The sequence below is a fragment of the Atractosteus spatula genome, chromosome 1 (genome assembly GCF_055471065.1).
Source record: "Atractosteus spatula isolate fAtrSpa1 chromosome 1, fAtrSpa1.hap1, whole genome shotgun sequence".
Classification (NCBI taxonomy): Eukaryota; Metazoa; Chordata; class Actinopteri; order Semionotiformes; family Lepisosteidae; genus Atractosteus; species Atractosteus spatula.
The window spans coordinates 73,588,857-73,606,160 of NC_142706.1; the positions used below are offsets into that span (position 1 = coordinate 73,588,857).

General features: G+C 39.9%; 1 protein-coding gene across 2 annotated transcripts; it reads left to right on the top strand.

Moving 5' to 3' along the window:
- Positions 1-308: 308 nt before the first annotated feature.
- Positions 309-15,704, top strand: LOC148841992 (uncharacterized). 2 transcript variants are annotated; one of them, XM_088919007.1, is made up of 5 exons: positions 309-388; positions 3,648-3,795; positions 4,386-4,575; positions 11,422-11,894; positions 14,584-15,704. In XM_088919007.1, exons 2-5 carry the CDS (start codon positions 3,673-3,675, stop codon positions 15,511-15,513), a joined length of 1,716 nt encoding a protein of 571 aa, XP_088775133.1. In that variant the 5' UTR covers positions 309-388; positions 3,648-3,672; the 3' UTR covers positions 15,514-15,704. The 2 variants fall into 2 exon arrangements, with proteins under 2 accessions (XP_088775133.1, XP_088775140.1); XM_088919014.1 differs by having other exon boundaries at positions 4,386-4,566.
- Positions 15,705-17,304: the final 1,600 nt, after the last annotated feature.

The window sequence follows — 17,304 nt, forward strand, 5'->3', positions numbered from 1 at the left end:
TAATGCTATCTATCATTTTTTGGAACTTGCAAATAAGATATTTTACGGTAGCGCAAAAAGTGTTTAATGCGGCACACACGAACCGTAAATACAAGTCAATAGTATAACAAATAATAACCGAAGGTCACTGTTTTTTTTTTAACAGCCATTAAAGTTAACACCGCCCTCCCACTGCGGCCATAAAAAAGTTAGGCTACAGACGAACACCTAGTTTCGTCTTACAGCAGTTTCTATTTTTTGCGTGCGGCATGATGTATTTTGACGTACAAGACGCTCTTCCACTGTAGGGCCGACGCTGCAGAAGCAGTACACCCTCCAGCCAGTAAGATTCATGGGTGGGATTTGTGCTTAAAACGCGAGAAGGAAGCGGTTTACGGACAACAAGAGGGTGAGAAATTATTGTTTTTTAGCTTCGTTTCACTAGGTACAAAATGATAAACGCCCATTCGGGTACTCATGAGTCGAACGCTTTAAAACATGTATCTGTGCACACAGAGCAGGCAATCAAGCAAGTTTAGTCACAGCAAATTTTGTGCATGACCTTTTTCTGTATGTGGCTCTTTTGAAGTCCCGTTTCCTGCTCAAAATATTTTTGGTGGGGATTTCCCCCCCCCCGTATAATACAATTGCAAGAATGTAGCGGTTACGTGCGAGACCAAGAGTATTTACTTAAACTTACAAAACATTTTGCATATAAAATACCTCAACGATGGAAGAAATCCATTTTATTACTTCCGTGCTCCAAGAGAAGTGTATCCCTGCCATTCTGCCCCACTTGCAGTGAGGCAGGGAAATAACACGAGTCTGTATCATGCGGTATTTGGTCCTTTAGACTACAAAAGCGTTACAAAACCTGCTTGACATAAAATGACTGAGTGTTAACGTGAATAGACAAGTTCTGCTCAGAAACCGATAGAAACACGGGGAAGCACAGAGATCAAAAGCCTACGGCCTGATCATTTGAAAACACAGTAAGGCTGTTTCTTCTCAGTATTTTGGCAGAGGTACCCAAGTCACTCTAGAAGCATGATAAAGAAAGTGGGCCAGTAGGCAGGTCCCCCCGGACATTCGGACCAATCCTTAAGTGGGGTGATAGTGGATACTGCTGTTGGAGGTTCTGTCTGTGGGTTGCGCTTTTAAAGTAGGATCCTGAATACCCATGTTACTAAAAAGAGCACTATTGCTAACCCAAATATCTGGGCTGAATTTATGACCCAGCCTTTGTCGTCAGCCCTGGGGTACCTGCTTTTCCCCGGTAGGTCAACATGTCCTCACTGCAGCAGGCTGTTAGTGATCTACTGCTGCGAAATGGCAGCTGTGCTACGCCTCAGGGAATTCTGCACTTCCGTGGGCAATCGAGTGAGACCCCTTCCACTTGCAGAGCTCCTTGGGCTTCAACAAGCTGATCAAATTACTTTTAATAGAAATGATTTATCCTTCTTTTCCTTAACTGTGTAAGTAACGTCTTGGCCCAGTCAGGTGTTGCTGGTCCTATGATTTTGTCCAGGTAAAGAAACCCGCTCCAGGGCTGCACATCAGTATAGGAAGGTCAGTTGAGGAAATAATTTAGAGTGCTCTCATTTCCTTAATTGTAATCTAAAATTATCCAAATGTTTATGATTAAACGTAATCAGTATGCAGAACTGAGATTTTTTGAAGTGCACACTTTTAAAAACTCCAGGAAAAACTAAGCTGACATATTAACTACCACTTTTCAGACAAACAACTGTTGTCTCGGTGGTACTGTAAATCACTGGCATTTCTGTCCTGGTATGTTGAATTTCCGCTATCCTGCTGTATTCAAATTTTGCAATAATCTTTTTCGCAAAGTTACAGGTATTATCAATGAATTATTAAGGTCTATAATTGTTCCCTTAACAGCTTAAAAATTTGCATCTGTTACTCCACTGTTAAAAAAGATAGTCTAGCCTGCCCTTCAGTTATCAGCTGATATAAAACCTAACATGAGAGCCTTTGTAATGAGGGTTCAGACTAGTTAGGGTTACTAATTATTTGCTAATGACTGATGACAAATGACTATTTTTATCCATTCTTGTCCTGTTGGACTTGAATTCTGCCTTTCACTCTGTTGATCATAGATTAGAGAGGATTTTTGGTATTGTCAGATCTGCTTTGTGGTTATTTAAATCGTAACTATAAAAGATGTGTTTGTTCCTTCTCTGCATAGTTGGTCATATTTGGTGTCTTACTGGGCTCTGGTCTTGGTACAGTAGACCAGTTAATTTTAATATATCTACATGTTAACTTTGAGTCAGATTTTGGTGTCAATCCAGATACTCAGGTGAGGAATCGTGGTTTGCTTTTTGAAACCTATATTTGGACTGTTGTCCAAGTTGATTTTGTGCAGTTTTATAAATATAAATACAAATCGTTTTATAAAAATAATACAAGTCTTGTAATATTTTGTGCATCCGTACTATCTTTCCCAGTCTGATGCTGAAAAATGAATGCATGCTTTCGTCTTTTGCTGGCTGGGTTATAATAATGCAGATCTTGTTGGTGTTTCCACACATGGTTTTTAACAAGTTGCAGCTTGTTCAGTTGCTCACATTTTAATTTAAATTCAAATGCATGAGTATTTATATCACCTGCTTTAATTTCCTTGCACTGTGGATCTCAGAATAAGATTCCCAATCCCGCTGCTCACCTTTAAGGTCTTGAACAGTTTGGCTCCTGACTGCAGCAGTGAGCTGAACCCCCTCCACAGCTGCACACTGTCTGCACTCTTCCAGTTCCCCCCACGAGGCTCCGGGCACTGGTAGACCAGTTAGATCTCGCAAGTCAGTCTCCACTTTCAAATCCCATCTTCAGGCTCACTTTTATCCTCTAGGTTTTAATTTACTGTTTTAAATTGTCGACACCTATCTCTATTGTCACCTAGCAACTCACAACTGCCAACCCACTGAAGCCCAGCAGGTGTGAGCCTGGCCAGTACCTGGACGCGAGACCTCCTGGGAAAAACTAAGGTTGCTGCTGGAAGAGGTGTTAGTGTGGCCAGTAGGGGGTGCTCACCCTGCAGTCTATGTGGGTCCTAATGCCCCAGTATAGTGAGGAGGACACTGTGCTGTAAAAAGGCACAGTCCTTCAGATGAGACATAAAACCGAGGTCCTGACTCTCTGTGGTTGTTAAAAATCCCAGGGTATTTCTTGAAAAGAGTAGTGGTGTAACCCTGGCAATCTGGCCAAATTTCCCAGTGGGTCTTCTAACAATCCCCATCTATGAACTGGCTTCATCACACTGCTCTCCTCCCCACTGAGAGCTGCTGTGTGGTGAGTGTACTGTGAGCGCAGTATGGGCTGCTGTCGCAATATCAGGTGGGGCTGCACAGAGGTGGTGGTGGAGGGGAGTCCCCATTACCTATAAACGCCTTTTTGCGTTTTTGGGGTGTCCAGAAAAGAGCTATATAAGTGTAAGGAATTATTATTATTATTATTAATAATAATAATAATATTTATTATTTTGTTTGATGGTTTTATTGTACACTGCCTTGAAATGATGGACTGTGAAAGCCACTTCGCAAAATAAAGTTTATTGATTGTAGAGTTTTATTTATGGGAAAAGTTGTGTTCGATTGGTTATCAGAATGATTTACTGTTACTAAGCAATCTTTCGTATTTTCTTTCAGGCTGTGTTATTTTAGGTAACTCAAGATGACATTTGTAAATGACAAATTGTACAAAGAGTACCTTCGGCTCAACATGGAGCCGATTGTGTCTAAAGTCAAGCCGATGGAGATCCTGCCTTTTCTTTACTGCCTTACTGAGTCAGATAAGGTAAGTTTTCAATTGTATATAGTATATATTTAAAAAAAACTAAGTTACCATTCGTTTCATTTAATTATCTGTTGATTCATTAATCATTAATTACTTAATATTCATTTCATGGCTGCAGAGCGTTTTTCCTCACAGTGAAGACTTACTGCAGTTTACAAAATCAACATAAAAGATCAAGGTTTAATTATATGAGGCTAAAAAACACCATCATTGCTTTGCATGAACTGACCAGGGCCTCTGTAATTGAGCTGTAACCAGCAGAAAGTCCAGAATAACAATTTTGGCAGAAATGTTTATCAACCAACAAAAAACAGAACATAAACATAAAGCTATAAAACAAATTTACGTTTTAAAAAGTATTTAACATGAAAATGTTTTCGCGTTTGCATAAAAATCATTTTAAATACTGTATTTACAGTGTATGACAATTACATTTCACTTTCGGCAATTTCAGCACCTTGTTCTGATAAGTTTAACTTCCATGGAACTGGTCATTGGCTCTTTTGCTCTTTGGTCATTCATATCTAATCCAATACAATATACTGTATAATCCAAAAGCCCAAGTAATGCCTACTTTTGTTTATTTTAAGGAAGAAATTGTGGCCAAAAAAGATAGCTCAGGCGATCGCATCGCCATGCAGCATTTACTGGACTGCCTCAGACGACGGGAGAATTGGCCACCCATTTTAATTCATGCACTAGAGGGAACCGAGCAAAGCATCCTTGCTCAGGGGCTGAAAGACAAATATGAGTCCCTTCTAGCTCGATACAGTAAGTACTGTAAGTATAGTATAAGTAATATACAGATGCAGCCATTCAAAGTGCGCGTTACAGACACGTACCGCAGGTGGCGTCGTGCATTGTGATGCAAGATGACGCTCGGTACCGCGGTACGTGATTGGTTGACCCACAGGGGCACTCGTGGTCCGTTGGTCTGTTGTAGAAAGACTTACAGTAAACGTCTTTGCTGTGCCCGTTGTAGATATTGAATTTTACCACTGAAGGGAAATCTTAGTAGCTGAGCATAAAAAGAATAGGAGCATACTGTAACGCGTGTGAAGGCCATAAACGATATTAATTTTGGAACATAAACATACAGTATATGGCTGGTCTTGGTACTTTAAAGAAAAAATACACACCAGTATTCCATTTCTCCCTAAACATTTTAAGCATCAAAGTCTTTAATTAAAAAGATACCCGAGTCAACAAGCATACTTTTAGAATTTGATTAAAAGGGAATATAATATGGAATCGCGTATCTAACGAAATTAATAACGATATAATTATATTCATGTACCACAACACAAGAATAGTACACGCTGTACATTGTCTGTCGATAATGTTTCTGTAGTGCTTTTTCAGCATTCTGCATGTGACCTTGCCGGTGGTGCTGTGGGTTAGGTTCCTGACTCCCATGTCACACGGTCTGTGATCAAATCCCATGGAACTATGACTTTATTTTTTAACAAACATTTCTTTGAAAAAATGAAACGTTTCCCTTGGTCAGAGATTAAATAAAACCTCACTTGCACCAAACAAATTTATATTTCTAAATATCACAACATGATCGGATTTAAGTCTTTTTAATAACAATGAATAGTCACCTATGCGTTACAAAATAAACATTTATATTGTTTTGAATCGCGTTTTGATTTAAATCGTAAACGCTTGTTTAAATATATGTGTTTAAAGGTGATATATAAAAGCGCTGATTCTTATGGAATGTGTTCCGCTGGGGATTCAAAAAATTTATTTTTTTTAATCGCGTATCTAAGGAAAATAGCAGTATAACTTTGTTCATGTAGTTCAGGTGGGTAGCTGCGTCAGCATGCGTAGGCTGCAAAGGAACAAGTAATAGGTTTATTCCATGCTGAAAAAAAGAAGAAAGAGAACACAACGTTTCGGCCGTGGAGCCTTCTTCAGGTGTGGTCACACCTGAAGAAGGCTCCACGGCCGAAACGTTGTGTTCTCTTTCTTCTTTTTTTCAGCATGGAATAAACCTATTACTTGTAACTTTGTTCATGCACATCATTATACAGTATCTCATTTTGTATTTCTATTAAAAAAATCGTTTGCCCAGCCACTATTGTTGTTATTGTTTTTATCCTGTAAAGCGCTTTGAGGAACACAGCTTTCTCACCACTTAGATTACTTTTTGAAACCATCCTTACACAAAGCAGAAACTGATTGTATTTTCCGATGACATACTGTACAAGTGCAAAGATTACAGATTTTAATCGTCTTTTTTCTGAACCAGGGAAAATCTGATCATGTTTCTCTATAACAATAATAAAAAACTTTATTTTACATATCACCTTTAAAAGTGGCATCTCAAAACAATACAGTAGATGTAAACCACAGATTACAAGGTAAATACCCTTAATCATTTATTAAATTTAATCGTCTTTTTTCTGAACTGGTTTCACAGCGAAAGACACCTCCCCCCCCTCAAAAACCCAGTAAGTACAGTGCTAGTTAAGAAAGGCTAGGCTCCTCAATGAAATCGCTTTAACATGCTAATACGTTGGTGTAACAGCGTGGCAAGCTTCTAATGTCAACCCGACTACGGCGAAAGGAACCCTTCTTTCATTTGTAGACAATGAACATACTGTAGCCCTGAATGAATTAATAGCAAACATGGTTTACATAAAAGACATTTTTCCATGAAAGTTTAGCCTTTGTCAGTAATGAAACCACTAAATAAAGACATAAATATAAAAATCTTAAGATTTTTAAAATACATGACTTTGCTAAAATTTATTTGAAAATAAAAACGATTACAAACGCCAGGGGAGAGAGAGAACAGGGGAGGGATGTTGGTTTTGCATAAGGGGCGGGGCTATGGAAATGAGGTATGTTTGGGAATGTGGAGTTACATGTTCTGGCTGTTTGTGAATTATCGTTGTTGAGTATGGAGTGTTGAGGTATTGATTTTGTGTAATGCTTTATGTTGAAAATCGAGGTGGATTTTGTTTATGATAAAGAGGATAAACTGGGATGGGAGGAGGGTTTGGTTTTGCATAAGGGGCGGGATTATGATAATTGGAGGAATTTGCTAGAGTATAATGGTTTGATATATTTGATTTTGTATTGTGGTTGTTATTTATGTTTTTGGTTGGTATTATGTTTATATGGTTATTTTTGTTGGTTGGTTGTTATTATGATTATTAATAATACGATCTATAGTTGAAATCTGAGCCTAAATAAAAAGAAAAGGCAAGTGATTAGGTTTATGAGCAATCTAATTACTTATTCGTTTAAAACGCTATATAAAATAAAGTTTATTATTAATTTGCTGGACAGAGCGGTGAACATTATTATGCATAAGACAAAGATAACGATCCTGATCAGTTTAGAAATCTGTGTACGCTGTAAGGTTTTTACTTCTTAAACTTTTAAAATACACGTTTCGAATAGAAAGAAATCCTCTTCCCGGTACAGTCGCATGAAGAGAGAGGCGAAACAGCCCTACACAGCCCTGTCGCAGTACACGAATATAATCATATCGTTATTAAATTCTTTAGATACGCGATTCCATATTATATTAGCAGAAAAGCTTAAAACTACCACTTTTTCACACGCTATTTCACATGTTAGTTAAATACTTCGATGCTTAAAATGTTTAGGGAGAAATGGAATACCGGTGTGTATTTTTCCTTTAAAGTACCGATTCCTGGAATCTGACTGGCTGACACCCTTCTGAAGTGGTTCCATAAGATCTGGTATAGGGAAAAGAAAAAAAAATGATAAAAAAAGCCTGGATTCCCATGTATCTCAGAGAGTGATCAGAAAAAGGAACAGCTGTTACACCCAGGTTTTACGCTCTCTCTCTGTTGAATGAATGAAAGCATTTTATTAAAAACGCGTTTGCGTTTGTCTGGGTATTTACCTTGTAATCTGTGGTTTACATCTACTGTATTGTTTTGAGATGCCACTTTTAAAGGTGATATGTAAAATAAAGTTTTTTATTATTGTTATAGAGAAACATGATCAGATTTTCCCTGGTTCAGAAAAAAGACGATTAAAATCTGTAATCTTTCCACTTGTATGTCATCGGACATTAACGAGTACAACCCCCTCTCTGCCGGAGTGCTGGCTGTGACGAATTAAACCGGTTTCACAGGTATTTTCAAAGTAGGAAGTACAGTGTTAACTAGTAGCTAGGCTCCTCAGTGAAATCGCTTTAACATGCTAATGCGTTGGTGTAACAGTCCGGGCGTGGCAAGCTTCCAATGTCAACTCGACTCGATTGGAAGACAATGAACGTATTTTAGCCCTAAATGAATTAATAGCAAACATGGTTTACATAAAAGACATTTTTCCAAGAAAGTTTATAATAATACGATCTATAGTTGAAATCTGAGCCTAAATATAAAGGAAAAGCATTTTCAGAGAGCAATCACGCTGTGTTTATGTAGAAAAAGCGATTAAGTTTATGAGCAATCGAATTACCTATTCGCTTAAAACGCTATATAAAATAAAGTTTATTTAAAGATGAATGATAAGTGTCGCAGTTTAAATAATTTTCGTAGTAGGGCTTGGACAGATTCCAAGTGCATTTTTGCAATTTACGTTGCATTGTCCAATGTGCTGTTGTAATACAGTTTAGAATACAGTAAGTCTAAACTGTATCAGCTTTATTTATGGGTTGCAATTTAGAAAAAGTCAAAAACCGCACTCAAAATGCAATTTAGAGCTTTCTGGCAAGAGGAGACACCCAAATTATAATGTAACATGCCACTGTTTGTGCATGAACAAAGTTATACTGCAATTTTCCTTAGATACGCGATTAAAAAAAATAAATTTTTTGAATCCCCGGTGGAACACATTCCATAAGAATCAGCACTTTTATACAGTATATCGCCTTTTAACACATATATTTAAACACGCGTTTACGATTTAAATCAAAACGCGATTCAAATCAATATAAATGTTTATTTTGTAACGCATAGGTGACTATTCATTGTTATTAAAAAGACTTAAATTCGATCATGTTGTGATATTTAGAAATATAAATTTGTTTGGTGCGAGTGAGGTTTTATTTAATCTCTGACCAAGGGAAACGTTTCATTTTTTCAAAGAAATGTTTGTTAAAAAATAAAGTCATAGTTACGTGGGATTCAATCACAGACCATGTGACATGGGAGTCAGGAAACTAACCCACAGCGCCACCAGCGCGGTCACATGCAGAGGGCTGAAAAAGCACAGAAACATTATTGACAGACAATGTACAGATTTGATAACGCTATAAAATAATGTAATTAGGCACAGAACAAGTTTACAGCACAGTACAATAACAAATGCTGACCATGACTTTAGAAGCATAAATTACCTTACACTCAATTTAAACACAAGCTGTCTTTAGCCCTCTAAGCTGGTTTATACAGAAATGTAGAGATCCAGGCTCAGAACACACAGCTTCATTAGCGAATACATATGCAGGACAACTAGAGAAGACGTTTTACAGAGGATGGATTTTTAGAAACATCCCATCAGTGACATCACTGAAGTCAACTCCTACTGTAGGTAACTGTCGTGTGGATAGTTTCACAAGAATCAGACAAAGGTTTAAGCATCGCTTGTTCTAGATAAAACTGCAAAAAAAAAACAACAACCCATAATGTATTTCTTTGCGGCTCTGTTTGCCCAAATCATATATTCACAACATGAAATTAGAAAATAATATTACGTAACCAAAATCCGCAATATGGAAACAGAACCTGTGTAATTGTTGACAGATGATGTTCTCGTAACATTTTTACAAGACGAACTACAACATTTAAAAAATGACTTGTATGTACTTGATATCTCTAATCAATCCACGGCGATATAGTTAAAGCAGTCCCCGCACAAAACGAAACTAAAACGCCCTGGGCATACCGTTTCGCGCTTCTTATCAGTTGCTCAAAAGTAATTTGACCGTATGAAATGCATAATATAAACTACAGTACGTGAGCAGTATTTACGTAGTATCGGTGTCAAGACATACCTCTCAAATACTGTAAATCAAGTTAAAAATATCTCAAGACCGATTCTGGTCATAATGAAACCATGTTTCGTGTATGTTTTCTTTAAAGTACCGAGACCAGCCATATACTGTATGTTTATGTTCCAAAATTAATATCGTTTATGGCCTTCACACGCGTTGCAGTATGCTCCTATTCTTTTTATGCTCAGGCACTAAGATTTCCCTTCAGTGGTAAAATTCCATATAAATATTCAATACTTAAACGGGCACAGTTAAGACATTAAATATACATATCCATACTGTATACAGTACAGTTTTCATACGGTAATATGTTTATGTTCCTAAATCAATCTCTTTTATGAGCATGTGAAAGGCATGGTGAATCGATTCTCAAAAATTACTGTACTTTGCATGATTGGAAAAAAATGCGTGATTGCGAAATGCTGTGGTGTTACTTTTACAAAGACGGTCAATGAAAAAAAGAATGTGCACCAGGGCAATACTTTGAGTTTACAGCTTGTCCAAGGTCATTTATTATTAATACTATTAGTAATATCTTCGTTAAAGACTTTGATGGCTACAGCTCAAACATGAGAGGTTGAGCTTTATTAGCTCCACCTTGTGGAAATTCCGGATACTATTATTTTGCTAGCGGTATTTACCGGTAACTCGCGGTAGACTGCGTACAGCGTACCGGAAAATAATGCGGTATCGCCCGCGCATTTTGAATGGCTGCATCTGTACATCAATAATTACAGCTGCCTCAACTGCATAATTGCTTGCTTAACAGGTAGTGCTGGCATTCATAGTTTGAAAAAATTAAGAACCTAGAACTTGCTCTGATAGCCTCTACTGGCTGGAAGTGCAGAAGAGATGAAAAATATTTGGCGTCCTGGCCAAGTTTCCCATTGGCCCTTACCACTCATGGCCTCCTAATAATCCCCATCTATGAACTGGCTTCATTACTCTGCTCTCCTCCCCACTGAGAGCTGGTGTGTGGTGAGCGTTCTGGCACACTATGGCTGGAGGGGAGTCCCCATTACCTGTAAAGCTCTTTGAGTGGAGCGTCCAGAAAAGCGCTGTATAAGTGTAAGCAATTATTAATTATTGTTATTATTTTTTCATTCAAGCAATAACCAGTAAGGCATCCTTTAACAATGGGCTTCAGTTAATAAATGCATTGAAATAAGGCAGTGGCACATTTTACCGAATTGGTCAAATTAAAAAAAAATCATTCTAGGACTAAATAATTTGAAAATGCTTAAGCCCCCGACTTTATTTTTAGAACTGTTATGAAAAGAAAAAAAAGCAAATGTGAAAATCTGAAGCACCAGGGTAAGACACACACAGAGATAAAGACCCACAGAGGTGGACACAGAAACGCACAGAGACGGACATACAGATAGATGGAAACAGGGGCAGGTATGCAGTCAAAAAATAATTCAAAAGCATTTAAGGTTTTTAACAAATTACTTTACATCTAGAAGAATGCAGTTGCTTTGCGGCTTTGTCTTTTGCAAAGTATTTTGGGATTAAAATATTGTTATAGCAGTTAATTACCCGATCAACAAACATTTTAGTCTTAATTATTTAATTAATTTAATTTCTCCCATTTCTGCCTGGAAGTGTAACGGTATCTCCTCCCCTGTACTGTATAGCTCCTCGTAAGCCACATCCGCCCGCTGCTGCAGCTGGGAGCCCCCCCCCTCCTCCCCAGCACCCCAGTCCGCCTCCTGAGGCGCCCACTGGAAACCCTGGTCCGTTCCCAGCGGCGCCCCCTGCTGAAACTCCTGTCAGCGGCGCGACGCCTCCTCGCCACGCCCCTCCACCTGCTCCAGCAGCCGCTCTCTCGCCCCCCCAGAGCTCATCGGCACCCCAACAAGAGGTCCACCCTTCAGTCGCCTCTCCCCCTCTCCCTGTCCAGTCACTGGTTTCCACAGCTGAGACCCACATGCCCCTCCCCTCGGACCTCCCCCTGCCCCCTGCTGCTGCTCCCCCTGGCTCGGTGGCGCCCCCTGTCTGTCGGGATCAGTCAGCAGTGAAGTCCTCCATTCAAGAAACTGCCTCTCCGGCTGCTGCAGCACACGAGATGGTCACTCCTGCGAAGAATGTCACTGACAGAGGAAAGGTGGTAGGTTTCACTCATTTGTTGTTCTTTTCACCATTTTCCTGCATAGTTTCAGCTGCACTAATTGTATTGAATCTGATCTTTGTCGTCTTTCCTGATTCATTGAGACAGAGGTGTCCTCTGGGATGTGTAGTTTTCTTTATTGATCATACAGTGAGACTAAAGACATTCACCATGCCAGTTGAGACATATTGCGGGTATTACTGCAAGACAGTTATTTTAAAATTGCTGTGTTAGTGTCATGAATATTTACACAGTGCCATGAAGGAGTATTGCTGCAAGACAGTTATTTTAAAATCGCTGTGTTAGTGTAATTAATATTTACACAGTGCCATGAAGGAGTATTGCTGCAAGACAGTTATTTTAAAATCGCTGTGTTAGTGTCATGAATATTTACACAGTGCCGTGCAGGAGTATTCACCCCTTACCGAAAAATGGCTATGTCCTTGTGTGTCAGGTCTTTGCCTTGGAGAAATGTGACATTTTGACCCAGTTTTAGATTCTTGAGCATCTCAAGCAGGTTTTCCTTTAGGATTCATCTGTACTTTGCATCATTTATTTTTTCCTCATTCCTGACAAGCTTTCCACAACGTGATGATCATAAGTGCTAGACAACAATGAAAGGTGGGGAAACTTTGTTCAGGAGACTGTAACCCAGTGGTTCCCAATCCTTGTCCTGGTGACCCACACGGCTGTTGGCTTGTGTTGTTGCCGAGCCCTTGGATACACAGTCAGACCCTTCATTGATTTAATAATAAGAACGATTTGGACTGTTTCTTCCCGGGTCTTAAAAATGTTGCAGCTTTAACTGTTAAAGTGAAATAAAATCCCAAATATGTGACTAGAAATAAAATGTAAATATTAACTTGCAGCAACTTCTTTGGTCAAGTAAGGCTTCAGTGATCGAATGAAGGTGGGATGGGATGAAATCCAGTGAAGTGTGGGTCACCCAGACCAGGACTGGGAACCACTGCCGTAACCCAAAATCTCCCAACACAATGGCGTAGAGCCACGTTGCCTTCAGGAACGGACTTTCAGCCTTCAGTGATGCCCTGAACTTCACTGGTTGCTGAGGAAGATTCATTTCTCTCTCAGTATAACCTTTGTTTTCTCTCCATATATCCCTCCTGGCGTTATTGCTATCCGTATTTCTCCTCATGAGGAAGTGTCTCGGTACCTGCGGTGAGACTGGTGTTACTTTCCCCAGGCTGTCTTACAGGAGTTGTCCCTTAACTCGGCTCTGTCCTTCTGGACTGGTCCTTGTCTACCGGCTCTCTTAAAACCAGCAAACGTGTGCGATGCAGGGTTCCCTGGTGACCTCCAGCCTTTTAACCAGCAGATGTACACCCCACAAGAATCCCTAGAAGTCACATCTTTTATAACGAGCCCAGGGGGGTCTTCCACCCTCAACACACAAACCTCTTCTTGGATTCTACCAAATGCAACTGTCCCCTTTCAGGGGAGATGAACATCTGCCCTGGTCTCCTCTCTACTTCATTCTTATTTAACCTGTCGTGACCTTAACTTGCCTGACTCATCCTGTTTGGCCAGGGATGCTTCTCAATAACCACCTTCTCAATAACCAGTAGCAGCCAGGTTTTCCATTGCCTTCAACTCTCCCCACTGTACTTGGTTTCCCTTATTACTTATTTTCCAGGAACGGACAGTTCCTTATAAAGCTCTGGGAACATCCCAACCCTCCTAACTGAGCAGTGTTCCTTGGGAGAGTGAACTGTGCTTCCTTTCCAAGGAGCAAACCGGTACCGTAAATACTAACCAGGATGAAAAGAGTGTTCTTAAACGGCTATGTTGACTAGCGAGCACCTATCCTTCTGCCACTGACTTTCATTTCCCCCAATAACTGGTCCTAACAGAGGATTGATCTAACCATGTTCTCGCCAAGAGACTCCTTCTTTAATTAGTTCCTCCCCCATTTAAACAGTGGTCATTGATAACAGCTCTGTTGCTGCCTTGTGTGCATACATGACCTTCACCCGTGTGCTAATACCCTTTCATATTCTCTTTAAAGAATCAAAATACTTTAAATTGAAATTAAAACACTTGAAATTTCTCCAGTACTCTATATATGCATGTGTATTAAAGAGGTGCCACTTCGTCCTAGTTCAGCCCATGTCTTTTCCCACAGCAGAACACACATAGCAAAGAAGAATGGAGACTGTCCTTTCCCCCTGTCCCTTCCCTGTGTGACAGCCAGGGTTCTAAAGCTTCTGAAACCCATAGCCTACAAATTTCACCTTTTAATAAACGATTGAAGTGCTTTCAGCTTCTGTTTTAAAAGCCCACTCAGAGTGGACTTGTCTCGTTAAGTTCCTAAAAGCATGTTCTGATACTTTTCCTATAAAAAGGTAGGCCTGCACTGGCCTCATGTGTTTAAGAGCACTTTTTTAACAAAATGTTTTTTTCAAGAAGCCCTTACTTTACTGATTTGGAAGAACATTTGACGAACAACAGAACAAGCCACCAGAATTTATATTACTGTATGTTTGTATCGTAAATCACAATAAGGCGATTCTTTGAGCTTTCTGGAGATGTAATTTTAGATTAGTCAGATAACTGTTACACAAAATGTGAGCATCAGTGTTTTGACAGCGTTGCTTCATGATTGATAATGTGTTATAAATTGAAATGATTATCCATGCATATGTCTAATCCTGAGTCTCTTGTCTTTAAGGCGGGGACAAACAGTCAATTAGCCCAGGGCATCACAAGTCAGCAGACACCTCAAGTGAAGACAAGACCAGCTGCCATCGATGCCACTACCATTCCCCTCTTCCCATCAAGCACTGGGGCTTCGGCCAACCCATACGATGGCGAGTTCCTCAGTAAACCTGGGACACTGCATTCATTTGCTCACGCACAGGTTCTTCACGCTGCAAACGACCAGGTGGATCATCCTCCAATCCCAGAGGAGCTGTATTCTGGTGATTCTGCTCGTCTTCAGATTAGCTCAAGCCATACCTCCTGCTCTGATTGTAACCGGTCTGCTGGAGCCTCTGGACAGGAGCCTCATCACAATGAGCCTGAAGAGAATCACTTCTCATCCTTTTTGAACACTGTCTCCTCTCCTGTTCAGAGTGCCCTGCCCAATACTTCTTTTGCTGCTGCTGCAAGGATGCCAATGGAAAGAGCTGCACCCAGTACAGCAAGCTGGCCAACACAAAACTATACCAGAAGTGCGGAAGAAAACCCCAACTTAACAACAGACGTGCCCCAGAGTCATGTGCCAGCTGTTTACAATGAGTTTCCAGAGACCAATAGAAGTACAAATGTATATAGAACAAATAATGAATTGCACTCTCGGTCTCTCTCTGATGTGAGGGAGAACGTAGTGCATCTCTTTCAGCCCTCCTTTGCTGACAATTATGCAGGACAAATCCGCACGTCTCTGGAGAGATCTCCCGACAGGCTCAGGGGAACCTCCGAGTCTCGGGAGCCAGAAAGCTCAGTATCCTCTCCAGGACGGGCTCATGGGAGCCGTCCCGGAGGCTGGGGGGGTAGTGCCCGTGATCTGCTCGGAAACCACTATGTCCGAGCCATCGGAATCGTTGCTGTATCTTTCCTGCTTTGGAGATACATGGGGAAGTGGAAGTCTTCAAATTAAAAAAACAAAACAAAACATGGGTTTGTGGATGAAAGGAAGAAATGCATTAAAGTTAAGGTGCTTTTTTTTTTTCATTTTGACGCTGCCACTGTGTTCAGTCTGGGAGTCCCAGAATGTTTTATGCAGATGAAAATGCACATATGCATGTTTTAGGCACCTAAAATCACTGGTATTTATCACTGAAGCAAAAAGGAAAATTAAATTGTAAATGAACCTTCCAGCTAACACTTCATCTACATGTTTTAATTGAAATTTTGATTTGGGCTTCTTTAACATCCACGTTTTCCAGAGTGGTTTTGTTTTTTAACTATGGGGCTTACAGAAACAATTTAATTACATGAACACGTGGCTTTCAATTAGTGCCTGAACGTTTGTGTTCTGTATGTGCATACATCACCACTATGGTTGGTAGGAGTCCATTTGGCCTGTCTAGCTCATTTCATGGTTAATATTCCATTGATCTAAAAATCTCAACTAGCTGGTTCTTGAAAGACGCCAGGGTATCGGCTTCAACAACACGGCAGGGTAGTTTGTTCCATACTGCTAAAACTCTCTGGGTAAAAAAGTGCTTCCTATTCTTGCTTTCCAGTGCATTTCTACATAGTTTCTACTTGTGTCTTCTGCTTCGTGTTTTTCTTTTGATTCTGAAGAAATTCACTAGGTTGACTTTGTTAGTGTCTTTTTGTTTAATGAGTTGTCTTTTTTGTACAGCTGTGCTATTTACATGGCTTTCTTTCAGTTTTTGAAGTTATATTAAGCCAATCAGATCTGCGTACTTGAAATCGCAAAATACCAAGCTCAATTCTAAACATTAGAATTATACTGTATAAGTCATTGATATTGTAATTGATTTTGTACAATTGCAGCTGAATTGTTGTAGTACAGTGGAAATCAAACGTCTACACACCCTTATTGAAATTTCAGTTTTTGTTGATGTAAAGGCTGAAATCAAGACAAATCATGTCAGACCTTTTTTCACCTTTAATAAGATCTTGTAACCAACAATATTTGAGTGAAAACCCAATGGATCATGTTTAGGAAGAATAATTAACAAAAAAAAGTTTCAATGCCTTGGTTGCATAAGTGTTCATACCTTTTATAAAGGGGGTTGTAACTGTGTTCAGATTTAACCAATCACATTTCAAATCATGTACAAAGGTCATTTGCCTTCACCTGACATGAACTGAAGTGACTGTAATTGCCCTAAATAAAATCAGCTGTTCCTGTAGGAATTTCCCTGAAGGTTTCTTGGTTGCTTAGTGCAGAGATAACCATGGTCCACGAGGAGCTAACAGAAGATTTATGGGATCTTATTGTTGAAAGGTACAGATCAGGAGAGGGACATAAAAGATTTTTGAAGGCGTGACATATATCATGGAACACTGTGAAGACCATCGTTAAGAAGTGGAGGAAATATGGCACCATCAGGACATTGCAAAGATCAGGACATCCTTCCAACAATTGATGACCGGGCAAGGAGAAAGCTCATCAGGGAGGCTACCAAGAGGCTCTTAGAGGATCTGCAGGAATTTATGGCAGTAACTGGCCACTCCCTGCTTATTACAACCATTCCGTGTGTTCTTCACAAGTCTGAGCTGGGGGGTGGGGTGGCAAGACAGAAGCCGTTTCTCACAAAATAGAACATCCAAACCTGTAAAGATTTTGCAAGAACACACATTCAATCTCCCAGAACCATGTGAGATGATGATGATGAGACCAAAGTACAACTTTTTTGCCCTTAATTCCAAAAGATATGATTGGCGCAAAGCCAACGCAGCTCAGCACCCAAAA